The sequence below is a fragment of the Hetaerina americana genome, unplaced genomic scaffold (assembly GCF_022747635.1).
Source record: "Hetaerina americana unplaced genomic scaffold, ioHetAmer1.1.p SCAF_1, whole genome shotgun sequence".
Taxonomy (NCBI): Eukaryota; Metazoa; Arthropoda; class Insecta; order Odonata; family Calopterygidae; genus Hetaerina; species Hetaerina americana.
In genome coordinates, this window is record NW_027286069.1 from 3,903,351 (window position 1) to 3,930,354 (window position 27,004).

The 27,004-nt window shown below is 35.7% G+C and overlaps 1 protein-coding gene across 1 annotated transcript; it reads left to right on the forward strand.

Moving 5' to 3' along the window:
• The first annotated feature begins 958 nt into the window (after nucleotides 1-958).
• Rgl (Ral guanine nucleotide dissociation stimulator-like) lies at nucleotides 959-27,004 on the forward strand. The gene is made up of 14 exons (XM_071597601.1): nucleotides 959-1,264; nucleotides 3,117-3,221; nucleotides 3,910-4,136; nucleotides 4,216-4,284; nucleotides 7,415-7,593; nucleotides 8,972-9,117; nucleotides 15,237-15,560; nucleotides 17,381-17,545; nucleotides 18,744-18,884; nucleotides 20,027-20,241; nucleotides 21,950-22,067; nucleotides 23,448-23,640; nucleotides 25,042-25,176; nucleotides 26,649-27,004. The coding sequence occupies exons 1-14, from the start codon at nucleotides 1,241-1,243 to the stop codon at nucleotides 26,780-26,782; spliced, it is 2,175 nt and encodes a 724-aa protein (XP_071453702.1). The 5' UTR covers nucleotides 959-1,240; the 3' UTR covers nucleotides 26,783-27,004.

A 27,004-nucleotide genomic window follows, 5' to 3' on the forward strand; every position in this document is an offset into this window, starting at 1 on the left:
CAGGTGCCCAGCATTTCCCTTTTAAGTGGTGCCAGCCCTTTTAGCTTCCCTTTTAATCCTATCCTGGTTACTCATGGTTTTATGGAAATATGTCGTCCCTAAGGGTGACTACATATATAAGTCCACATGAAGGAGCAAAAAAATCCCACCCTCTTGACTGTTGAGGTGACGGGAGACATTTGTGAAATGCTCGATCCCTGTTGTCTTTCTATTGTGAACAGGTTTAAATTAATTAACTTCCCCATTCGCCTAGAATATTTTCATTTAAACAGCTGTTCATTGAGTGCTAGGTGTGGACAAACCTAAAATTTGCCGATGTAGTATTTGTCTGGTGTTTCGGGCTAGTAATGTTCACTTGTCAACCCTTCCCTCCTCCTGCAACATTGCAAATAATCTGTGATGGCCCAGTATACGTCGGAACTTATTTCAATTAGTCGTTTTTTATGTACTTTTCCTCGCTTTTGTCATTTCTTCTCCATTCTCTCATTTCCCGTCCTATACACTTGAATAAGATCTATTTTGATATGGAAGGATACGGAATCGAGAATGAATACAGTTGAGGTTAGTCCCTTGTTAATTACCTGAGGGTGTCAGGGTAGTCAGGTGTGTAGAGAATACAACAATTGAATTCAATGTCCCTGGTCATGCCTTCGAGCTAAACCCAACCTGTTTAAACGTATTGTAGCCGGGATTTTCGTTTGCTTGGATAGTCGAATATCATTTTTAGCATATTATTATATTTATTTTTCATTTTTTTGCTCGAATTTGGCTCAATATTTGGGCAGGAATACATTTAAAACATACTTAATATAATATAGTTTGATTCTCCCTCTAGCGCAACAGCGTCCTTTTTAGTTTCAACGCTTCTCGTTGGTGTCTCTGGCGCTCACATTGAGGTAAGGCCTGTGTCCGGTCCGTCCTACATTCAGGAATGCATTGTGCGACCGGCGAAGTCGGGTTAGATGTGTGGTTAGGTGAGAAGCAAGATGCTAAGGTGACAGGGGTTAATTGAGCGATACGGCTGCGTCTTTATAGATAATATTGTGAAATTTGTGTTGCCAGAGGTGATCGTGTTTGTGCGTCCGGATAACTGACGATTTATATTTTTGTTGGAACGAACTACTCCGTGATGGCGTGAGTACAATAGCTTACGTGTCCGCCTTCATTTCGCGGACGCCATCACCCTGGGCGACAGCGGGGCTGTTGCCGCAAAGGAAGGAGAGACAATGAGGCTCATAGAATGAACCCTGATATTGAGAACTTGGTATGTAAATCCGGCTGGTTAAAAATATAAATTTATTTATGATGGCATTTCCGCAATTGTTGATATTTGGAAGGGATTCAATTGTATTAGTAAACAGCTGATGGACGCTATGGTTGGAACCAAAGGCCTTGAAACTTTTTTTGACATTTAATCACGTACGATCTCCAAATGTTGTGTTGAATGTGTAGAGGTGGTTGTTGGTCTTTAAGAGGGTCGTCTTAATGCGATATCATTGTAAGGTGCGCGTGGGAAGAGGGATGTAGCTCGTCTCGCGTCCCACTTTCCTTGCTTGTCCGGAAGTGCGGGCGTGTTCTGTCAGTGTTCAACATTAGCACGATTTCCATAGGCCCTGATTACGGGAACTGCCACTGTGATTGTTTTCGGAATAATAAAAGAAAATGACATTTCGCGGGCACATTCACCAACTTGATAAACGCTCTTGTGTTGATATTTTGATGATTTCGTTGGGTGACTTTTTAATTCTTTATGGAATGGATTTGTAATTCTCTGAAAGGATATTGGCTTTCTCTTTTGAATTTTTACATTGCGCTATTTTTTTCTTTTTTGCTTTCATCGATGCAATTTTTCCCAGCCACTTAAGTATATACATACCTTTATGTATTTTTTGCAAATAACTCAGGTTCCTTGTGCATTCAAATTATTGTTGCTTTACTTTTGTTTGATTTGTATTGCCTATATATGTATATGGTGGCCATCAGTCAGCCTACGGCGCTGAGAGTTATTGTGCATGAAATTATTATGAATGAAAACCGAGCGTGCCTTTCCGTGGACATAATTTATTAATTCGAGTAACTGGAAAATTACACCTGATGAGATTTTGGTTATCTGGGACTCCTTTTTCGATATTTCGCGAGTACTTTCTACGTATTCGAATGTTCACGCTGGTCTGTCTTCTGAGCTCGCTATGGTTAACCGCGAAATTGCCTACGTCGTCTGGCTTCATGATGCATATTATTTTTAGAATCAAGTTTTTTATAATTTAACCAATTCAGTGGCATAATGTTTTCTTTATAGTTAAATTCTAGTGGGAATTGTATTTTTACCTTGTTTAATTTTTTTGCAACACGAAATATTTCAATAATCGCGATCCCTCTGTGGCGGCCCCAGGTAGGGGGCGACGGCTCCTCCCTCTCTCTTGGAGTTGGGGAGGGGGCGGCTTCCGATTTTCCGAAACAATGGAGCTAAGGGTGGCATTTCGGTTGCAAATATAAAAAAAATATTTAAAGTGGGCGACAAGGACAATCCCCTTACCAATCGTCTCCCACCCCTTTACACACCAACTAAAAATCAATATTTCGACAAGTGGCCTTTCTCAACACCATCGACCGGGAGGTCGTGCAAATCAAAGTAGCGCTCACCCCTTTCCAGCAATCAGAGCCTCCCGCTGGGACCTTTAAATTCTTCTGTCGTGTTGCGGCCCACGATTTCTTACAAAAAATGCGGAACGTTAGTTTAAACCCCTTATGAATTCTGACCGCACGTAGTTGGTCTTAAAGTGATTTGTAAATTCCCCATAAAATTAATTTAGGGCGCTATTATACGGGTTTAAAGTAGCGGGTTTTTGCATTGGGCAAAAGTTATTAGAACATTTTTTATTGCTTCGTAATGAATGAAGCCTACCGTGTGAGTACACTTGTTGCTATTTGCCGGAGTATCCATGCTTTTAAAATGACTTATTTAGATACCTATGGGTCCATTACACTGTGAGCATCACTTGTGGATCATTGGGCATTGGAGGCAATCTTTGTTGTTAATATATATTTAATTATTCTTGTAATGACGTTTCTTTCTGTCGTCTCCTTTAAAGCAAAACTTATTATGTTTTTACCAGAGGCCAACCTGGAGACTCTGGGGTGAGGAGCGAGTTGACGGCGCCATATACACTGTCTATCTAAAGAAGGTCCGATATCATCGACCCACTAGAAGTCTGTGCAGTGTGAGTGTTCTTTCTGATCAATATTCTTCATATTAATTAGTTAAAATTTTGCATGCAATACAATTGACCTAGATTTGTGAGTTTTTAACGTGTGTATGCATGATTTTTTATTTATATTTTAATTTGATTTATAGTTAATTCCTTAGCGAATGAACTAATTGTAGTGAAACTATGCTTTCTTGTGGTTTTGATTTTCCGACCAAAAGTTAAAGGTTCAAACTGACAAATGGAAATTAAATCCAGAAGAATTGGTGTTGATATCATGTAGTTTGTATAAACTGCTTGCTTTTTTCTCTGTTTTCAAAATATATTAGGTAAGGTGACAGTGTGGTGAGTAATGCAGTTATTTGGTGATTGGAAGATGTTGCGATCAAATTCGGGTGGTTTTTCTGAAGAATTTATGGCTCATATCCAAACAGTGTATTTTGAATGCTTGATATTCCTGTTAGTTACAGTTTTCACAGTTAAAAATACTGACACTTCTACCCTGAATATGGGCGTTTCACATGCTGTTTGACTTAATTTGAGATGAGCTCTGCTCCAACCAATCAGAACAGCATTTAGATTGTATACTGTGGTTGGGTCAAACTGTTTTTTGTTCCTTTTAAATTATTAACTAGGTGCCATCCTACTTTCTGTTCACTTTAACTTCTTGAAAGACTATTAACAGCTCTTTGTTATAATTCAGGAGGAGAAAGAAGAGGATAAGGTTGGAGAGTGTGGAAATGGGATATCGCACCTGGAGTGGGAAACTGTACGTGTCCGCTTAGTTAGGGCTGCTACTTTAGAAAGACTGGTGGAAGCTTTAACTTCTGAGGCTGATGGTCACTTGGAGTCAACCCATGCCAATGTATTTTTGGCCACATTCCGAACATTTGCCACAGTACCCCAGGTTCTAGGGCTCGTGGTGGATAGGTAAGATGTTATTTAATGAACCATTCTGTGTGCTATACCTCTTAGTAATCTTACTGACCATACCCTTGTTTACCATTAGATATGAACGACTGTTGCAAGAGGATGGCATTGAAGGGGTCCCAGCCTCAGTGGGGGAGTGCCATCGCAAGTAAGTAGATGGTTAAATAGTAGTTTGATTAATTTCATATGAGAGTAAAGTTGAAAAATTGATTTTCACAAAAACAGTAATTTTTGTATAATAATTTAATACCAACAATGGGAAACAGGTGGTTTATGACTTTGCAAAAACTTAGAAAAGAAAATTTTTCTACTTAATTTCGAGTAAATATTTTAAGTAGGGTGATAAGGGTTGATATTTAAATTAGGTAAAAGTCTTTTTTTTTAAAGGTTATTGGAGTTTTGTCTTATGCCTAACTTAGTAATTAAATGATATGATTAAGCCACATTAAATGTACAAGTGCAATGCATTCATGTAGACTGTATGCCAGTTCTTCAGAGAAGTAGAAATATATCTGATAGTTTGTATTCCAATTATATTAATGAAAGAAATGAATGACCTTCTTTGAAAATGAGGGCTATCTGTGCGCATGAAGAGTCTTTAATAAGACCATGTCGTATCAAGGTACCACACAAACTTTCCCTGAATATTTTGAGTGTTATAACTATTTAGAGTCAAACATTGTGTGAATGTTTGAAGTTCCTGCCCAGCAAACATTCAGGGAACATTTCCAGAAATCTTAAGGAATATTCATCTGAAACATTTGTGGAATGCTCTCAGAATCCTGGATATCACTGTACCATGGCATTCCTAATCTACTCTATGCATTTATTTGTAATCTTGTCGGAGGATAGGTATCTATTGGCTTATGTACACATATTCAGTGGTGTGTATCCTCTGGATGAATCCATCTCAGTGATCATTTTTATCCCTATTTAGTGAGTAAATAGACTCATATAATCATTATTTTAATTTATTTAATTATCTTCGCAATGAGTGAAGATATGCAAAATTTTTGCGGGCTAAATAAGTAATAAGGAGATAAGATTTCAAGTCAGGCTTTAATCATCAGCAGTGAGCATCCACAGAAGTAATTTCAAGATACAAATAGCATATAGAGAAAATGTGTCCATCTCTAGTTTGTTCTTATTTCAATGGAATGTGTTCCATCTATGCAAATGGTAACTGGATAGCATTTGTGGAAGTTCCTTGGCACACATAGCAATGAATTTCCGAGGCTGATTGAATTTCATATATGATAATAATAATACTTTATTCATTTTGAAACATGGTACACCCATATTAAATGTCGTCAATATAAATATTACGTAATATATAAACATAAGTTTTTAAATGTGATGAAGATTGTCACAAAAGAATTCATCAAATGAGTGAAGTGGGTGAGCAAGTAAACAGGTACATACCCTTCTTTTGAAACTCTGGAAACAGTCCAATTTCAATTGAGTAGGCAGATAGTTACAAGTCGTATGCTCACATTATGAAATGTGTTGTACGTTGATGGCAATTTACAGTAAGTAGTATTTAGATTCGCTTTGCCTCTTGTGGTGTAGTTATGGATGTGAGATCTTAATTGGTGAGTTTCTAGATTAACTTTCACATGACTCAGGGCCTTAAAGATATTTAAACTAAATATAGTCATGATTCCATACCTAATAAAAAAAGGTTTACAGGGATCATGTGGTGGTATGTTAGCAGGATATCAAATAGCTTTCCTTTGTAGTAGCAAAATTTGTTTAACATGAGGGGAATTACCATATAACTTAACACTGTAATTCAAATGGCATTGAAAGAAGGCATGGTAAAGTGTTAAACGATACTCATTTGAAATGAGAAAGTTGAATTTCTTAGTATATAAACAGCTTTACCCAGAGTATTACATATTTGACTGACGTTGGTCTCCCAGTTGAGTTTTGTATCTATATAAGTTCCTAGTATTTTAGCAGTTTCAATATCAGTTATTTTTGATTTAAGACTGTATACAATATTCTAAGTTTTGTTAGTATTTAAATGTAAATGATTAATATCAAACCATTCCTTAGCCTGTCTTTGGGTAGTGCTAAATCGTTCCTTTGCATCTTCTAGATGTTGACATTTTTGCACTAAAGTGGTGTCATCAGCATAAAAAACAGATGTACGAGATTTCTCTCGTAGATTTCATATTACAGGGCAAATCATTATTCATGATGATGAAAAGTACTGGGCCAAGCATAGAGCCCTGTGGGACACCACATAGATATCAAAATGCTTTAGGTTTCTTTACAATTAAACAAATATTTCCATTCTATTTTCCCCTAAGGTAAAATTCAGTCGACACCCACAAAAAATAAATACCCAAAATCCACTCTTGGAAGCCGGGCAGCATTCCAGCATTGCTTGGTATCGGTACAATTTCAGAAAATAATGGTTTGGATATCAGTCCATTAATGGGCCAACTACACGTTGCATCAGTTGTCATTATTTAACTTATGCCCATTGACCAATATTTGCCAATTGCTGGACCAGCACCAGAGTAGATTGGCTTGACATCTCATTGCCATTTTTTAGCCAATATTTATTGTTTTTATATTAATACATATTAAAAAAATAGTCTATATAGCACATTATGACCTAGTGACTGGTGTTGAACTTTTAGTACTCAATAGTAAATTTCAGTTGCCCAGAAAAATTAACCAAGCTATTGAATATTTTGATATTTTAATTTGATATGTTCGCTGAGTGTTCTTTGAACCTTCTCTCTTGACTTGCCCATTGCCAGGTTTAGGGACTATGAGTATTTGGATTGGAACAATGCACACACAAGCGAGCATTGCCTGATATTGGCATGATATTTAGATATATTCTTAAATAATAATGCATAACTTAATCTTATTTCAGCATTGTTATCAATACCCAGGATTTATTTCTTCATAGTCATGCTAGCTAAATAAATGGATGCTAAAGATATTTTCATTTGTGACCCACCATAGCTATCAAATTGAGGTTGGTTTGATTGGTTAAGTTAGCGCTCACCTAATACCAGGCAAGGGAAGCTGAGGGTGCCCCGGAATTCTCTGGTCAGTAGCCCAGTGCTCTACCCAATGGACTAACAGATCACATCTTTTGTGGCTGTTAATAGTGTAATACTTAGTTCATATGGCTCTTATCCATTCTTCTGGAATATGATTGATTTTGGGTAATTAGATGAGAGAAGGTGCTATTTTGATCACAGTCTCACTGCTAAGAGGGCTATTAATCGTTATTTCTCATAAACACATTTCAGGACCCTTGTTGTCGTGCTGCATGTGTGGCTGGACTCCTACCCAGATGATTTCAAGGAGCCACCCCCTTACCCAAGTCTCTCTTCTCTCCTGCGATTCTGTCGCTCCCACCTTCCAGGCTCAGAGCTGGAGTCGAAAGTGTTGCACCGCCTGGAGCGGCTCACAAGAGATGCTACTGAAGGTAAGGCTGAGGCCCAAGGTCACGTGTGTATCTGCCAGAACATTTGCCAATGGTGTGGTGTGGAGTATGCATTTATTGTAGTGGAAATGGGATTGTGTAATTAGGGGAACTCCTGCCTGATTTGCAGCATCCCCTTATCATCAATCAAGATTGTAAGATCTACAATATATTTTGTTTAGTTGTACAGTGATATAATCCTTTTCAATGTTGCCGAGATTTCATTAAATATTACCCAGCACTGTTCATTTTAAAATGATGCTTTTTGCATTCACAGTTTGGAATCTCTGTAACTCAGTAATCAAACACATGTTGAGAGAATGGCTTACTCGTATGGTTTATTCTCTATTCTGTATATTTGGCAGTTTTGAATCTATCTGCTTGTGTTACATGTTTTGCATATCTTAAATCGTAAAAAAAATGGTAATTTCTTTCTCTGTAATGAGTGGACACCCTGTGTTAGTCTTACATCTGTTTTGTGTTTCTATTGATAGGATGAGTTGAAGAGTTGGGCAAATTATCATCTCAGTAAATCTACAAAATCACCGTAAATTGATTTTGAGGGTAAGGGAAGGGATTGTAGAAAAATATGAGGATATGGGTCAAATGGGTTAATTCCTGCTGAACTAAAAAATTCTCTTGTACAAAATTTATGGTTGAGCCATCATCAATTCTTCAAAACAAACTCCCATTGTTTAATACGTATAGTTATAATGAGATCTTACATAATGGGAAGAGTCCACCTAAGCCGTACACTTATATAAGAGTACGGCTGGGGTTGACTCTCCCCATTATATTCATACGGCCGTAGTTACCGTTCGCTTTATACATGAGATCTTACAGTTATAGAGATCACTGAATAGATCCAGTCTTGCATTGCACAGCAAATCAACCCTAATCATCCATTGTGTACAGTTATTTTTCCTTTTGAACAAACCATCAAATAAATATAAGGTGGACTGCCACTGAATTTTCATTTATAGCATTAAGGCTCATCATAATGGAGGATTTTCATTGCTTGAGTTGGTTCATTGTATGAAGTTCTGGAATGATACAAGTTGGAAATCTTTCTTTGGGGGAATGATTGAGTTTTATGAAAATGAAGTCTTTTTCTCTGTGAAATGTATATGTTATGTTATTTGTTTCAATGGGTGGTATAGTAAGACTTGCCATATTCATACCCATAGACCAGTATTCTATTGCCATTACAGCCTTGATGAATACATTTTTTGGGGACAAAACTGGATTTAGAGGCTGTGGTGACTCAACCACAAATTGTCAAATTTAAACAAAGATTAGCCCTTGTTGAATATACCCTTAAATGCCAGTTAATACTTCAGTTGGCCTGCATTTGATTGAAATCTTATTTTTGTTTTTCCAGGAACAGAAGAGTCACCACGGCCACACCACCTTAGTGGTAGAGGACCATCCATTGCCTCACCAGATGGCAGTTCAACCAACAAAGTGTATTATTTCCCTGATGTGCCAGTCCGCCACTTTGCAGAGCAGCTGACAAGAGTGGATGCGGTGAGTGATGAAAAAATTAACTTTGTTATTTTAAATCAATTTATAATTGTCTTCAAGGATGACATTTTACATCCAATGATATTTATTAATGCAAAATGAAACAAGTGTTTTAAAAATTTAAATTTTTGTTAAAAATATAAATTTATTCCAGTATTATAAAATTTTTGCAAAATTTATATTTCAAGGTAGGTATACGAGTTTATATGTGTGTGTATATATATATATATACATTATATTACATATTATATGGATATATATATATATATATATATATATATATATATATATATATATATATATATTTATATATACATATAATATGTAATATAATGTATATATATACAGGGTTCGTCCGGAAAATAAGTGTACTGAGCTCAGGAAAAAAAATTTATTACACTTTTACGTATCTTAAGCTAATATTCCTCAAAATAGGACCCTTGTGAGTCGATACACTTGTTCCAGCGGCGTTCCCATTCCTGGAACGCTCCCGCGAAGGCATCATCAGGAACCTCTCGAAGACTCGTCGTCGACCTCTTCTCTGTCCTCCACGAACATCTTGTGCCACCGAAAGATCATGTTTCTGGACATGGCTGACTCCCCGTAAGCCTGGTTAATCATACCGACAGTTTTGGTAGACGATTTCCCAAGCTTTACCGCAAATTTGATGGAATAACGCTGCTTCGGCATCGCGTTCCGTGACGTGGGTCGAGCGTGGAGGTTCGCGTTAACAGAGCTCCCCACTACACCACAGCTCAGAGCCGACTGCCTTTTTCAGCGTCACTTGCCAACATACCCCCCTCCAATCGCAGCCCGTCAGAGCGGTGCTGGGCGTGCCTGGAGCGGTGCGCCCAGCCCAGGAGTCAGTACACTTATTTTCCGGACGAACCCTGTACACACATATATACTATTTTATATATATAAGTATATATATATTTTATATATATATATATATATATATATATATATATATATATATATATATATATGTATTTAGATATATAGATATACAAAGGTCGGTTTGGTAGGTGATGGGAGAGTTCACCCAGTTCTAAGACCTATATGCTATGTGAAATTTACACATCAGGGTAGGGGGGCCATTTCCTTTACCTTTGCCAATTATGGTTTCCCAGGAAGGTCTGGAACCTGAAAAATTACAAAGCTTGGGTCGAGCTGAACCAGAGAATCGAACAAATTCAAATATGAGAGCATGTAAGAAGAAAAACTTATTGATTAATATTTGGTTGGTCCCAGCTGCCTTCATCAGAGTATGAGTTACTGGTTGGAAGATAAGTGGGAAAGAGAAGAGGAGATAATAGGGCGAGGGGTAAGGAAAACTAGAAGGCGTGCTTAATAGATGAATGATTGTTTTGATACCAGGAGATGAAATGTTAGCTAAAAGAAAAGCGTTCTTATTTAAATTAAAGTAGGTACTGAAGGGAACTTGAAATGTTTGGCAAGCGCTGCGTGCGTGTTCATTGGCGACTTTTATTTAATTAACTATTTAATTAACTATTAATATCAATTTCAACCTTGCTTCATTGCTTCGAAAATATTTTCCTGAAAACGTGTTTAAGGTATGGTTAGTCACTAGGGACGTCCTGATGCTTCTGAAGTGGCTCCGGAATGTTGTAATTTATGAATGAAAAGCGCTTGCTCGAATCGAAGAAGAATATGTGTGGCAATAAGTAATGTTGAGGTTACCTTGCAAGGGAAATGTACAAAATCCTTTAATTCTTGGTTTTCATAGCCTGTACTGATTAAAGAAGGAAAGTGAAATCCTCCTATCGATGTACAAACATCACAGGGTTTAAAGAGTGATCACATAAACTGCTTTTTGTTGTCAAGGTAATGGTGCATTCCCATGACATTAGCGCACTGCGCGGATGGCCAAAAAAGGCATTAGCCCCGCACCGCGATGCTTCAACAGCTCAGCACAACCATCAATGACTCGTGTAGTGTGTTGTAATGGGCATGTTTGATTCACTGACTATGAAATATTAAGGCCACGGGAGAGTAAGCGCTCATTGAAAAATTGCCGTGGAAGAATATGAGCAATCTTTCATGTTGGGGGTTTGCATTGTTCTTCAAATCATTTTTCTGAGGAACAATTAAGGACACAGAGGTGGGTTGAGTGCCATGCAGATGCGGCATAAGAATCTCCCTTTAAAATTATTATTGATGGCAGAATCATTTGAAAAGGTCTGTGATTTGAATAAGCTTTTATTGTTATTAGAATAACAAAACAGGTAACATTTTGTGAATGATTGGTAGAAGCAAAAAGCAGCCTCATGGATTGCAACACAGCTCACAAATCGTTGCTCAACCTTCCAACCCATTCTGCACTTTCTTGAAGTGAGGCCTGACCCTGTAAGGTTTGCTCCTTATTATACTCTCGACAATATGGAAGAAATGTTGAATCACATAATTCTCTACTTACAGCTTGAATTAAAAATTTACCTCAGCTTCTCCTTTTAAATGGTTATAAATAGTGACTACTTCGGTGTTCATTTTGTAGAGTGAATCACTGGGTAAAATATTAAATAGCACATTCATCAGCCTAATTATTATCACAGCAGATGGAGGAAAGCAGTCTGTCACATAATAATGTGTATTGCAAAATTTTATGGTTTGCTGTAGAGCAGCATGAAAAAGATAAGTATTGCGAAGCTTATTATTTTTCAGTGACTAAATATGCCATCATACTCCCATGGGAGCAAGACCAGAATTAGATGTTAAGTTTTTGAAGACCAAAGATATATATTACATCCTATCTGTTAAAGATCTCAAGACATTCTATTTTTTTCCACTTGTTCCTTTATATAAGGTCAAGTCATTCCATAAAATTGAGTAATTATGTGAAGTCTGTAAGATTAGAATGAAATGCATAAGATGGTTTTTCTTCATTCATCTTTTACAATCTGTATAGGAGTGGTAAAAAGGTGAATTAATGAAAACCTAATGGATACTTAATGCAGTAGTGTACTCTTGAAGTCTTGACTTGTAAAATATGGGGTAGTGTTGTATCTGCAAAAGCCATGGCACCATCAATTTCTGTTGTACTACAAATGAGAATTTATTTCCTTATGATGACCATCCTCTATACAATACACCGCAGGCCATGGAAAGAATGTGTAGCGGGGGGTGTTTGTACAGCAGCCATGAAAAATGAGAGGAAGAAGCCTGTCATGGGTAGATATGTTTAAATTGCTAGTGTCTCCCTCTTTTTTTTATATGATCATGACTTGTGTGAAGAATGTACAAATCTCTGATTCTATCTGTTAAACAGCCTATCCCTGTAATGTCTTCAATATTTTTCTGACCTGCTAGTATGTATAGCACAGAGCTTGGATATTCTCAATGATGAAATAAATTTGCATGATTGTTATCTTTGATTTAGGCTTAATCCTGTGTCAAGCCTTTTGGATCTCAAGGGGCTTAATACCAAATTTCTTTGTAACTGTATGATGGTTTATGCTCTTTGTTATGTTGTTTGTGACTCAGATTTTCTCTGTATTTTGTCCAGTTTTTTGATGAGTGTGTTCTGACATGGATCCTAATTGCTTGCGGCATATTCAGTGTTTGTGGTTTCTCTAATTAAGAATAGCATATTTTCTTCAGTTTTTTATTGCTATATTGCCCAGATGTGTATTTATTAAATTGTGTATTAAGACTTCATCAGAAGATATACTTCGTATGTGTTGTCCACATGCTAAGTTTAATATAATGTTGTAGTTGAGTGCTTTAAATGACTAGTAGCACTCATTTAACACTCTGATGAATGTAAAAGTTAGTCTGGCTGTCTGCTCCTTTTCAAAAGTACAGTATTATATACTAGATGGCATCAATGTACTATTCATGAATATGTCTACATTATTGGAATGAATTTTATCAAAGTTATGGCTTATATTTTCTATGTGATTGATGTATTTATCAGCAAGAGGTTTTCTACCTGTATACATAATTTCTTTTGCAAAGAGCTAATTAATATTCATTGAATTGTAAAGTCCCTGTTGTTCTTCCCTGAGAGATGATAAAAATAACTTTCATGCTATTGGAACTGCAGCCATTCAATAAGCATATTTGATGACTTTAATTTTCAATCAAAATTAATCTACTTATAACCATGGTAAATTTAGAAGAATATGCTTAATTAAATGAAGAATACAATGTATCTTTCCACTGTCCTTTATTCACGTACAACTGGTTTCAATGCTCATGCGTCATCATCGGGTACAAATTAATCAGGTCACAGTCCATTTATATACCATTCATGAGGGAGCAGAGGGGTGGGTGAGAGAGGGAGAAGAAGGAGGCGAAAGAAAATGGGGTTGCGATCGGCGTTGATGGGGAGGGGGGAGAGGGGTGTTAAGCGTCAGGAAAGGTGATTGGTTGTTTTACAGTGGGGTGGGGGGTTTTGTCGGGTCTCTCTGTGAAGGAAAGGGGTACTTCCAGGATTGGGGAGAGGTATTCAAACAATAAATCGTTAACCAAATGACCCGTTTTTAAATGATTCCTGATTTCAAGCTCTTTCCACTTGTCCATCCTCATTCCTTTTTCCATCTGGTGTAAGAGTTCTGGGTTGAAATCACGCCCATGATTTTCTTCCCATAGATGCTTGGCAAAGTGTGATTGCTTGAGTTCACAGTTCCTGGAAAAGCATCTGTGTCCCTCCGCCTTTGTTTTTAATGATCTCCCCGTTTGACCTATATATATAGCACTACAGTCCCCACAAGTTAGCTTATAAACGCCGCTTTTATTTTGTGTACATATTTTGTCTTTTGTAGTATTCAAGAATGATTTTAAGTTATTAGTCCCTCATGAATGGTATATAAATGGACTGCGACTTGATTAATTTGTACCTGATGATGATGCTTGAGCGTTGAAACCGGTTGTACGTGAATAAAGGACAGTGGAAAGATACATTGTATTCTTCATTTTATTAACATGCATTTCCACAAAGTTGAGCCGGGTAAAATTGAAGAATATGCTTGTTGTTGTATCCGGTGTGATGTGGAGAACTGCCCCATTGTGACAAGAAACATGTAGACATGTAGTTTTCAACTTCATAATTCTTTTATTGTGACTCCAGAAGTTTCAAATTTCGTTGGTGGAGCAGGGGGATTGAAATTGAGGATTGACAAGCACAGAAAAATGTTGGTAGATAATGTTTGCAAAAACCTTTTTTAAGAGTGAGGATTAGCAAGGGTTTACTTTACAGAATGTGAAGTCATGAAATTTGACATGTCTTTGAATTCTCCGGCCACTGTAAGAGCTCTGTAGTTGGCAGTAGCTGTAATTGGTGTCTGACTTGTGTGTTGACACTGGGGGGAATGGGAAGGCTGGATGCTTGGGAGGATAGGGTTCATATGGGATTAATTTATGAGTAAGTCCGTGAGTGTACCCTCGTACACTTAAAACCCAGTATAAATTCCATTACCCACACACCTACTTGAGTGCATTTATGAGATATATATATAGAATAAAGAAATTGAGCCCTCAATGAAAAAATATGTAAAATCATTGAAAATAATAATAATAAAAGCAAGAGTAAATGAAAACTGCAGTTATGTTTCTTGTCAATATGGAGCACTTCACAATACCCCTTATTGAGATTTGCAAAGTGTATTATTACAGTTGTAAATATAAACCAGGATACTAAGCTGTGACATGGAATGAAGTTCAAATTCTATTTAATTTTCAAATACTTCAAGTAATGACGGACAAGATCTCTGCTATTGTAAATGAGATAAATATTATGTAGAACTTATATCAGAAATGAGATTAATGGTGAATTGAGCATTAGCAGTCATTATAATTTAATTTTTATGACTCTCTTCAGTTAATACTGAACAATATCTAAGACTTTTGAATTCTTTTTCTATTTCAAAATCATTCAGCATGTGTACTAGAAGGAATACAAAAGAGGTATCTTAAATAAAGCCTTTTATTATTGTAGCATACTAGAAAATCCTAGTTGTGTCACTTGTATTTTAAAATACTCATTAGTGAATGAATGCTTTCATGATGCTTTTCAATGATGATTAATATAAAGCAAATTGTGTACACTCTTTAAAGCTTTTCCCTAATGATGTGAGTTTGTATCATTGCTTGTGATGCAGGAGCTGTTCCGAAAGGTCGTTCCGCACCAGTGCCTTGGAGGGGAGTGGTCTCGGAGAAAAGGAGTCGGGAATGGTGGGAAGGGGGTGGCATCAGTGCTTGCCACCGTTGGACAGTTTAATGCTGTGTCTTTCCGTGTGATATCCACTTTGTTGGTGGTTGATTCCACCATAGAACGTGCAAAAGTGCTCAGTGCGTGGATAGAAATAGCGCAAGAGTTGCGTGTGCTCAAAAACTTTTCCTCACTAAAGGCCATCATATCAGGACTGCAATCAAATCCAATTTTTCGTTTGCAGCGGACATGGCGTGCTTTGCCTGGAGACAAGGTAATTAAATTGCTGAAGTTTTTTTTTGCATTTTATATATTTTGTAGCACATTAAATAGCTGGCAAATTAAGCATCTTTTTAATATCTCTTTATTAATTTTTTTCTTAAATGCATAAGTAATAGCAATGGTTGGCTTATGGAGATTTTTGTGATTTTACAACCATAGAGATTGTTGCATTGAATAGTTATTTCGTTATTTCTATTTAAAATTTATGTGTTGACTTATAGAATTTTCATATGGTGAACAAGGCAAATGTTTCAGCTGGATGCATGTGTAAACTGCAGATTTGCATAATATACCAAAAGAACAAATATTAAGCATCTATATAAGATTAAGATGGGTGTTCATGGGGGATGTAATAGTGCAAACTGCATCATTAAAATTTTATAAAAGAAGAGGGCTAAAGAAAGGATATAATTAATGACATTTATGTGAATTGGTTGAAAGGACATACTTATCATTGGTCATATTTTACACTAGTACAACAATAATCTATATTGCTATTATCATGAAGCTTCAAATGTGAAAATACTGCTTCTATAATACTGATGAACTACATTTTAAATTCAGTTTTAAAATTAGGGAGCAGGATGGGTAGAAAATGGCCTTAGCTGTCAGTTGCCTCCACCAATAACTCATCCTTGCCTACCAACCCGGAGGTCGCGGGTTCGATTCCCACCTAGGTGGATTTTCCTCCATCTAGGGCTTGGTTTAATGTAATTGTCTTCAATGTAATGTCTGTAATGTAAGGGTTAGGTGGACCAAAGTCTCAAACTTGCCCAATTAAGTCGATAAATAAATAAATAGCTAATTTGATTTGGGGATTTGTAAAAAGATGGTTGGGAGGTATATAATGGAAAATGTTCAATTACAAGCACTGGTAGGAGCAGCAGCATTGAAAAAAACAATTTCAGCTTTTTTCCAAATCTCTATTGGGGCTACATTAGATTTAAGTAGATTTTCTCAGTTATTTTCAGTAGATAATAAGCCAAGATCCAATTATGCATTGTGACTGTCGGCAGTTTTTGTTAATTTTGTCAATTTGGTAAATGATGTGCTCCATCCTCCTACTTTTCGTTAAAAGAATCAGAAGTTCCTGTTTTTTACACATGTAATTTTTGTTTTCTGAAGTTTTGATTTGTAAGTACTTTCTTATTTTGTTGAAATAGCAAGCTTCTTAACCACCTGTGATTTATGTGAAGTTTTAAAATTCAACCGTGAAAAATATAGTTTTAATGAAATAGGTCAATCTTGCCTTTAGTTCCATTTCAAATTTTCCCAAAAAATTCAAACTTATGTGTGTAACATTTATTTTAAATTTGAAACTGTAATGTGGGAGATATATCATCCATATATAGGTTTCCAATACTCCTGAGCCAGTAGAATCTGCAGTGGTGGATGTTCTTTGTAAAGTTAAATGGGTGCCCAAGTTGTAAATAGCAGTTATATGTGATTAAATAAGTCGCATTTTCCAGTTATGGAATATGTTCTATTTTTCATAGGAAACCACATATAACAAGAAAAAAATCATATTGATTAAATTAATGTTAGCAGGTGAAGAAAATGATTGTCTTAGTGTAGATGCGAGTTAATGATATATTGTTAGACAAACTTTTGTTAAATATGTAAGGTTAGAATGAATGATAGATTATTGATTTCTCATCTAAAATTTAATTTTGTTAAGGAAGATTTTTCATTGCAGTTTGGGAAGTTTGCACTTCCTGCTTGTCATTTTTTTTATCTTCCTTTAGGTTTTTAAAATGCTTCATTTTCATTAGGTGATAAGACTTGGTTAATTATTCTTGTCTCCCAATAAAGCTTGAGCTGTTTGAAGAACTTGCAAGAATATTCAGCGAAGACAACAATGCCTGGACTCAGAGGGAACTCTTGATGCGAGAAGGGACTGCTAAGTTTGCCGTAACATTTGGGGAGAATGACAAACAACTGCAAAAGATTCTTCAGAAGCAGTTGCCCTGTGCAGGGGTGAGCATATAGAGAATTATGTTGCCACTAAGATGTCTGCTATGATGATTAGCTGGGTTGCACTTTCTTGAAACCCTGTATTTTGATTATCTTAAAGTTTTGGTTATGCGTTTCAATTTAATTTCAATGAAGGAGGTACAATGAATAAACACGTCAGGATATGTCCCCTTAACCTCTTATGGGATTTGGTTTATGTGTTTGCTTAGAAAGTTGTGGGGTGTAATGTGTGGAACAATTGCCAAATGGATACAAATGCAAACTGTTTAGTATTGAGTATGTCATTGAAATCTTATATTTAAATCTAGTTGTGAGTAGAACAGTGGAGATGACTTGAAAGTTTAGTTGTGGAATTTTTTTAATTGGTAAAGTCTCATTTGTACTTTGGAAAGGTGTGAAATTGTGTGAATATTTTTGAAAGTTTGGAAGCATCTGATGAATGTTTACCCATTTTGATATTCAACAAATAAATATGTCATTGTGTTTAAAATTGGTAATTTCCATCTTCTCTCCCAAGTGTCGACTATTATATTTATCATGTTTAAATATATTTATTAAAGTATGAAGCTGTTGCAGATATGTAGTAAAAAATAATTGCCTTCTTTCCGGGCCTATAAGACTTACTTTTTTACTCCAAAATGTTGTAAAAAATCAGCCTGCATCTTGTGGGTCAGGAGTACAGATATGGGTATAACTTTGATCTATTAAGGGAAGCCAATTCGTGGGAAAATGCATAATATTAAGCATTTTTTCCTGCATCAGGCATAGAAAATGATTGCGTTGATTACAAATTTTGATGATATCACTGTTTTGTGTCAGTAGTGAGTAACAGAGTTAATATTTCGTTGAAAGTCATTCCTCAAAAATTTTCTGAATAAATTTTAAATATATGTATAACTGTAGCAAGTTTACTTTCATCTCGTATGTGGTGCTGCGGCAAAACTTAATGTGTGTTGGGCTAATGGGGATGTTGCCCCTCTAGCCATATAGTAAAATCAATTATTTATTATTCTTTAAAACTTTAGATCATTACTATAAGTAAGTTTAATTTTGCATTCTTTATCATTGCAGCTCCGAAACAACTTAAACTACACTATTTGTCCAGTTTTGTAATGTTAATTTGTTTTATAAAAATTTAGAATCGGCAGGAAATACTTTTTCATTCCAGATAATGATTAGGAATCTGTGTACTTCTTTTCAGACTATCAGCCATGGGACGATCCCATATCTTGGAACATTCCTTACTGATCTCACAATGATTGATACAGCCATACCAGATACTGTTGCGGATGGTTTAATAAATTTTGACAAGCGAAGAAAAGAATTTGAAGTTTTGGCTCAGGTATGGAGGCACAAATGTGTTATTTTTCTTTCTCATTAATGTAATACTAATTGAGAAAAAATATGTGACCTAGTCTTGGTAATTTCAACATTTGATGCTAACATATATGATATTATATACATAATTTTACGGCTGAAAGTTGTTTATAAGAGTACAGCTGAAAGTTGTATACAAAAGTAAAATCACAGCAGTACACTGTCTACAAGTTGCCCACTATTTTAGGTTATTTTGGATACTTGGAAGTTTGGGTCATTGACAGTTAAATCATTAAGATATGGTTTCATTTTAGTTTAAGTAATCATGATGAAATCAGGTTTTGTCAGGCATCATTTCTTCTATTTTCCTGTATCCTATTTCCTAATATAATGCCCAATTGAACATTAAATAGTGACTCCTATAGCATGTTCATACCAGGTAATCTACCTATTTTAAAGTAGGTTTTGGATGGCCCCTCATGACAACCAATGAAAGAACATCTCCCTCTGCTATTTTGTGCCAATGCAAGTGGTGATTTGAAAATTAAACCACTGCTTGTTTACCATTCAAAAACTCCACGAGCCCTCAGGAAAGGTAAATTCGAGAAGAGCAGGCTAAATGTGATGTTGAGTTCATGGGAAAGCATTGGAAACTGTTGCATCGTACATTAAGAAGCATCACCCTAATTAGGTGGTGGCTATGTGCACTAGTAATTTTTTCCTGATAATGCTGTGTCATGTTTTCACATAATTTGGAAGCATTGGCAAAGACAAATGTGTTTAGATAGTTTCCTAGTGAAAAAGAATGAGGAATGAATCATAAATAATAAATTGATAAATAATAAACTAATTATTTCAATTAGTTTTTGTTTTCTGTGAATCAAATTCACATTCCAAGTTGGTTAATTCCATGATGGAAGAAAAGATGGAGATGATTCATGATCCTAAACAATGTGTATACAATTTTTGTTCTTGGGTTCTCCACCCGACCCAGTGGGAAACCCAGGAAACCTTTGCCCAGATGTTATCTTGAATATGATGTATTACTTTTGCCCCCAGTTTTAAAGTGGCATTCTAGAAGATTCTGTGAGTAACCCAGAAGGAGTTAGAAGAGATATACCTGGCAAGGGTATTACTTTCTCTGAACAATTTGATTTCTCTTTACAGATTAAGCTCCTACAAGGAGCAGCAGGTGCATATAGGATAGCCCCTGACCCTGCCTTTGATCGCTGGTTTGATTCTGTTTTGGTGCTGGATGATGCAGAAGCTTATAGAATATCATGCAGGATAGAACCTCCAACTTCTGGTGGTATACATGGGCTGCAAAACAGTGGAGGGACCACAGCATCCTCAACAGGACATGGGACTAGGAGAAGGGTTGGGTATGTATCATGTGTTGTTGGATTGCTTTGGTTGTTTACCTAAATTTTTCGGTAACTCAAGGGTGCTGTTTTAGAACTTTTTTATGACCTTTTTGAGATATGAATGAATGTTTTCTAAAATGGACTAGTGGGAATGGAGTGGTGGTTACCTGCTCTCAGAATAAAACACTAAAATTATTATTCTGGTATGATATGGGCAATATTTAGTTAGTGAACAGAACAGGTGTTGTCCATATACAAGGAAGAATTACATATGAATAGTTAGTTCCTTACTTTAAGAAAAGTACTCTGATGATAGTGAATATATATAATATATTATGAACAAAAAAGTAACTTCTTTCACCAGTGAAATGCACATTTAATGCACATTGTTCTTTATAAATTTCAATTAAACAAAATAAGTGATATCTCCTCTTGGAGTTTGATTAGTATCCATGTTACCTGTCAAACTTGATGTCAAACTCAAAATTGAAAGTCTGATTTCAATTTCATGGAATTTAGAATATTAAAAATGCACTTCACTATATCATAAACAAGTTCCAAAGAACTTTGTCATCTTATTTTTCAAGTAGCTATGCCAAAATATATTTCAAAGCATTTTCTAAAAATGTTTACCAGGTTTTATGAATAGATATCCACTGTTACCTTAGCTCTAAACCTGATTTTTATAGGCTAGGATAGAACTCCCCATGATCTAAGCATTCCCTTAGCATGTGGAATCCATAGATTCAGAGATCTGGGGGGTCACCCAGTGGTTTTTGTCTGCCATTGTAGCTTCTTGCGGGAAATTGCTCTGCAGTTTGAGGTATGGCTCTTGATAGGTATGAACTGGTATTTGAACCAACAGCATTTTGGTCAGTAAATTCACTCTACTCATCGAACTGATATGTTTCTCTCTTTTGGTTATTTTATATTTATGAGTGAAGTTCTGGAGATAGGAAATAGAAGAAAGTTATATAAAAGAGTTTCAGACAAGTGCCTCTGTTCTCATATCCCACCCAGGCTAAGGATAGTTTATGGAACTGGGTTTTGCTTGTATATTTCATCTTAAATGGTTTTTGGTTTATAAATTATTAATGACTTATTTCATTTAAAATTTTTCTATTTTGAAATGTTCTTAATTTGCTATCCATTTGTTATCTGTGGCTACATGAGATTCAGGGAAAAGCACATACCTTTAATTTTGAATGAATGAAGTAAATTACTTGTACCTTAAAACGAAGCATTATTACTTACAACAACTTAATTATGGTTTATTCTCATTAGCCAGAGTTGAATTTGATGTTACAATGTATATTTTATCACCATAGTATATTCTTAATTTTTGGTACTTGATGCATAATTTTTAAATGTTTGATTCCTATGGCTTAAATGTTTAAATATTATATGACCTATCTAACTTATCCAAACTTATAGAAGGATTTTTGATTACCACTACTATTTCAAGTTGGAAGACATTTGATATGAGATGCTACATTCACATGCTCTATTTGAATTCAAAAAGGAATATTGTTATTTAAAATTATCTCATATATTCATGTGCTGGTTATGAATGTAATCATATGGTTTACAGATTGGAAAATTTTCCTAATGTGCTCAAATCTAATGTTCTTAAGCTAATTTTAGGTCTGACAGACTTCATAAATTGCATTGTATTATGGATTACATGTGTGAACCTAATTTTTTGTGCATTTTTTGTATTCATTAGTTTGGGGCATCAAAAGAATGATTCGATTGCAAGCACATCTAGCAGCTCAAGCAGTCAGTTCTACTGTGATTTAGATAGTCTCCCTTCCACATCACCACGCAATTCTTTGGACAGAAAGGTAAGCATATTATTTTTCCGATTTAATTCCAATGATTGCTTGAGTTAATAATTAGTGAATGAATTTGTTGTAAAGTTATCTGTGAATATTACAAAAAGGTGAATTTTCTATGTTCTTCTAATGAAATGGTGGTATTAATTGCAAGGAATCCATATTATGGTGCATCCCTTTTGATTTATTTTATGAAGAGTAACTACAGTGTGTTGAAACAGAATGATTAATATGACTTTCAGAAACATACTTTTACTGGATTTGTGATTATTGAAAGCAAAAATAAATGGCAAAAGGGAAAAAATACAACCCGGGTATGAGAAAGCCAGCTTAATAGATTGTCTCCTTCACTATGTGTTCACAAGTGAATTTGAACTAATCTGAACTAATGATTTAAAAAATATGATGAAATGAATTCGAACAAAATATGAGAGCAATAAATTTTCTCATTTGTATGTAGCTTTTGCTCAATATTGTTCTTTTCTCCAAAAAGATATTGCACATTATTTCAAAATATCAGTTTTATTAGATATCTCAGTCCAAAGTGAATTAATAAATTATAAGGAAATTGCTAAATTAGATGGCTATACTCATTTAGGGAGTACTACAACAGCAAATAATGTTTAATTAACTGTTCATGCAAATGCAATGACTAAAATAAATGCAAAGACTATATATTAATGAGATTGATAATGGTACTTCAAAAAATGATGCTAGATGCTGAATTTAATAATTTTTATTACATTTGTCAGTGCATTATGTACTGGGGAATGTGAAATGCAGCAAGTGAGAGTGTAAATTAATCAGTAAAACCTTTCATTAAAATTTTGTTGTTGGTAAAATGTGTTTACCCTAGTTTTATGGAGAAATAGCAAATTTTGTGATACCCATGAAATGAAAACTAAGGAAGTTAAAATGGTGAAATATTGTGTAACTATGGTCCTTTGATTGCATGAGAAAAATTGGTGGCATTGGCTCAAATGCCTACTGTTCGAATTCCAAAATGGCTAAAAGATTAAAAAATTGTTCAGCAAAAGATTAGGCATCCGAATGGAGGAATTCCTCTATGATGAATGAGAAACTTCAGGCACCATTGAAATGATTTATTCACTAAGATGATTGCATTTCAGTCCAATATTCAAATCAAATATCTTTATTTTTATACTCTACCAAAAGTTGAGGACATTTGTTCAAAATTGTTTCCTTTCCATCTCACTTATCCCATAAGGTGAAATATTCAGTGAGAATACTGTCTGTTGCACAGATTCCTTATCAAAGTTGAGATGCTTAATCATATCACATTATATCAGTAATCACTCAGCATGCCATCACCATGCTTGCCAGCGATTGTTCTGAATGAAATTAAATCCTTCTCCCATTTGCTTGCAGGCATCTCCGTCCCAAATGTCCTTTGCATCAAGTGAGTCCTCGCCATCACCCCCTTCCCCTGATGTGTCTGGCAGTGTGCTGAACAACTCACATGGCTTGAAGCACACACGACCCATGACCCCTGGGCAACTGAGGTCTCCAGATTTCTATGTTATTCGAGTGACTGTTGAATCCAACTCAAAAGAAACTGAAGGTATGTAATGGAATTAAGCAAGTTAATATGAAAACTGAACAAATTAGGTCTCTTCTGATAGCATACGAGGTCTGTTCAAGAAGTATCACGACTTCTGTGTTTTCTCAAAAATTATTCATTTATTCATGAATATCTATTTTGCCCCCTATAAATTAATGCCCATTATAAATTTTACACTTGTGCCAATGTTTTTTCCAATCCATGAAGAACTTCAAAAAATCATTTTTTGTGATCTTGTTCAGCAATCGTAGCGTAGCGTCATCCTTTCATGGGCCTCTTCAGTTTCGGGAACAAGAAAAAGTCACTTGGGTCTGGGGAATACGGTGGCTGAGGCATCATTGGTGTGTTGTTTTTGGCCAAATATTTGCGAACAAGTAATGATGTGTGAGCAGGGGCATTGTCATGGTGCAAAAGCCAATTTTTGTTTTACCACAAATCCAGGCGTTTGTGGTGGATTGCTTCGCACAAATTGTGCATAACTTGCAGGTAATATCCCTTATTTACCATTCTATCCTGCAGCAAGAACTCATAATGCATCACGCCCCTGCAATCGAAGAAAACTGTAAGCAAAACTTTCACATTCAACCGAACTTGGCATGCTTTTTTTGGTCTTGGCTCGTGCTATAGCTTCCATTGGGATGATTGAGCTTTAGTTTCGCTGTCATAACCATAAACCCATGATTTGTCACCAGTTATGACCCTCTGGAGCAAATTGGGGTTGTCACAGACTGAGTCCAACACCTCCTTAGCAATGTTAATGCGAAGCTGTTTTTAGTCGAAATTGAGCAATTTTGGTACAAATTTTGCTGTGACTCGTGTCATGCCCAAATCATTGGTCAAATCGAATGGTACGAGCCAATTGATATGCTTATGCCCTCAGCAACTTCTCTAATAGTGATTTGACAATTGGCCAATGCTATTTTCTTCAATTCATCTATGTTTTCGTCTGTTGTTAATGTGCTTGGGTGTCCGGCATGCTCTTCATCATTCACATCTTCTCGGCCTTCTGAGAAAGTTTTGTATCACCGATAAACGTTGCTTCAGTCCAAGGTAGCTTCTCCATATGCCACAGTCAACATTCAGAATGCATCCACGCACTTAATTTCGTTTTTCACACAAAATTTGATATAGATTCTTGGATCCATTTATTGGAACAGGATAAAATCGAAGACAAGCGAAAACATGTCTTAGTAAAGCAGCTGTCAAAAAATAATGGAACATTCAAAATGGCCAAACTTTTCCGCATAAGGGAAAGACATAAGTACCATACATAACGCCACAAAAAAATCAAAAATACGTAACCCCTAGAAATTCAAAATTTGCAATACTTTTTGGACAGATCTCTAATGAATGCATATATCTTTAAGTATTCACATTTAGGATAAATTTTTGTATTTCCAGGTGTTGTGCTCTACAAGAGTATAATGTTAAGCAATAATGAGCGGACCCCCCAGGTGGTGAGGAATGCCATGATGAAGCTTTGCTTGGAGGGACATCCAGATGAGTACACACTGGCTCAGGTTCTTCCTGATAGAGGTGAGCATTTTTTCATTGTAATACTATTGGAGGCATACTTGTTATATGTACATGGCTGTGCATCTGGGGAACAGAGCATTGTAAGTTTAAAGTGAAAAATGTTAAAGTATTTCTTCATTATGTATTTGGGTGCTCCACTCATGACAAGAGTAAAGTATGGGGTGAGAAGGGTGCATATACATATGGTATGAAGTGAGGGAAATCTAAAATCACAAACTTTTTAAGATGGAGGTTACCTGGTACTTCTGATTCCTGAGAATGATAAAATTGTGCTAAATAATTCTGTATATGTGAGCTATATGTTCTGTGATGCTCTCTTGTATTCAGTGTTAGTTCTTTGAATATTACCTTATTTAGGAGAAATTGGATTTGTTGAGAAATGGTTTTTCTTGTTATTTTGAATCAATTACTAATGGGAAAAATGGAAAGTGAGGTAAGGTCTTTCCAACCTCAGAGAAGTATCACAGTTTGAATTGTCTTAGTGTGAGAGGAAAATAATGTGGCAGCAGTCTTAATTTTGCTTAACCTCCCCTACCTATCTAAGATGGCACCTTGTAAACTTTTGTGTTTGTGTGTTTTAGATCTTCTATCTTCATTGTAAGATTGAAACAATTCTGAACATGAAGCTTGATGGGAATTTAATAGTGAGCCGGTTTTTACTTATATTTCATGTGCTCCTGGAATGGGGTCTAGGCATGATTTATAACTTGGAGATTCTCATTCCAGGGTTATATGTAAAGTGGAGTGAATAACGATACATGTTTTATGTTGTTTTTCTTGCTACTCATGTATCCATAATGTAAAAAATGTGTGTACCTGTTTTTACCAATCATTCTGGCTGCTGAGAAATTAATATTTTGCTCTTTTGATGTATTCCATAAATGTATTTAAATCATGACCTATTGACCATCACACAAGTGTGTGGGGGATGCCCGGCCATCAGCCTTTAATATGCAATTTTTGCAGAGTTCTAAATTTTTTGAATGAAATATGTACATGTAATTTGAGAGGTAAATGAGAACAGGCCCCCTTTATCACAATTGTTGGGGTATCAGATTTAGTGTGATTTTTATTGATTGACCTGAAAAAAAATTGCTTTACTTCAGCTATTTTTATCTGCATGGGCAAATGTAGTAATGTTGGGAAGTTCCTAAAATTTATATGGAAGATAATTCATATTTCTGTTATCAATAATGCGATATATTTCAGTCGAACAAAGAAGCACACCCAAGTAATCCTCAGCATTGCTGGTCATATGGCATGCACTTCACTGTAAAATAATTTTTTATGTGTTTCCATTTTCAGCTTCTTGTCTTACCAGCACAACATTTTAATATTTTCCCCTTGAGCACTAAATGCTAACGAATGAATATATAGTTTATACTCTTTAATTTCACATTTCCTTGTGCCATTTTATAAATCATAGTTGAAATGTTTCAATAATAATCTTCTCCGCTTACTTCATATTTCAGAAATGGTTCTTCCTAATGATGCCAATGTATATTATGCTGTCAACACAGCTCACGATCTTGATTTCATTCTTCGGCGAAAAATGAACAAGGGAGACACACCAACTCGGCAGGGCATCAGGACAATGTTGCGGTGAAACAAAAGAAGAATGTGGCAAAGCTCAAATGTTCAAAATCCAGGGTGTTGTGATATCTTTAAAGTGAAACAACAATTTTAGTACATCTGGCTAAATATTAAAAATATCTCCTTTGTCTAACAACGGGGATTTGTTTTATAAATTTGTATTTATTGCCCGAATTTTTCGGGATTCACATTCCAAAATCTACTTTATTATTTATGTTTTTTGTTTTTAAGAAAA

What these genes read in the sequence shown, in the direction of transcription:
- Rgl (XM_071597601.1), top strand. Translation starts at nt 1,241, where the DNA reads ATGAACCCTGATATTGAGAACTTG. An exon ending in ACCCTGATATTGAGAACTTG is followed by an intron (nt 1,265 to 3,116) that starts GTATGTAAATCC and finishes TGTTTTTACCAG; the next exon opens with AGGCCAACCTGGAGACTCTG. An exon ending in GTGGGGGAGTGCCATCGCAA is followed by an intron (nt 4,285 to 7,414) that starts GTAAGTAGATGG and finishes AACACATTTCAG; the next exon opens with GACCCTTGTTGTCGTGCTGC.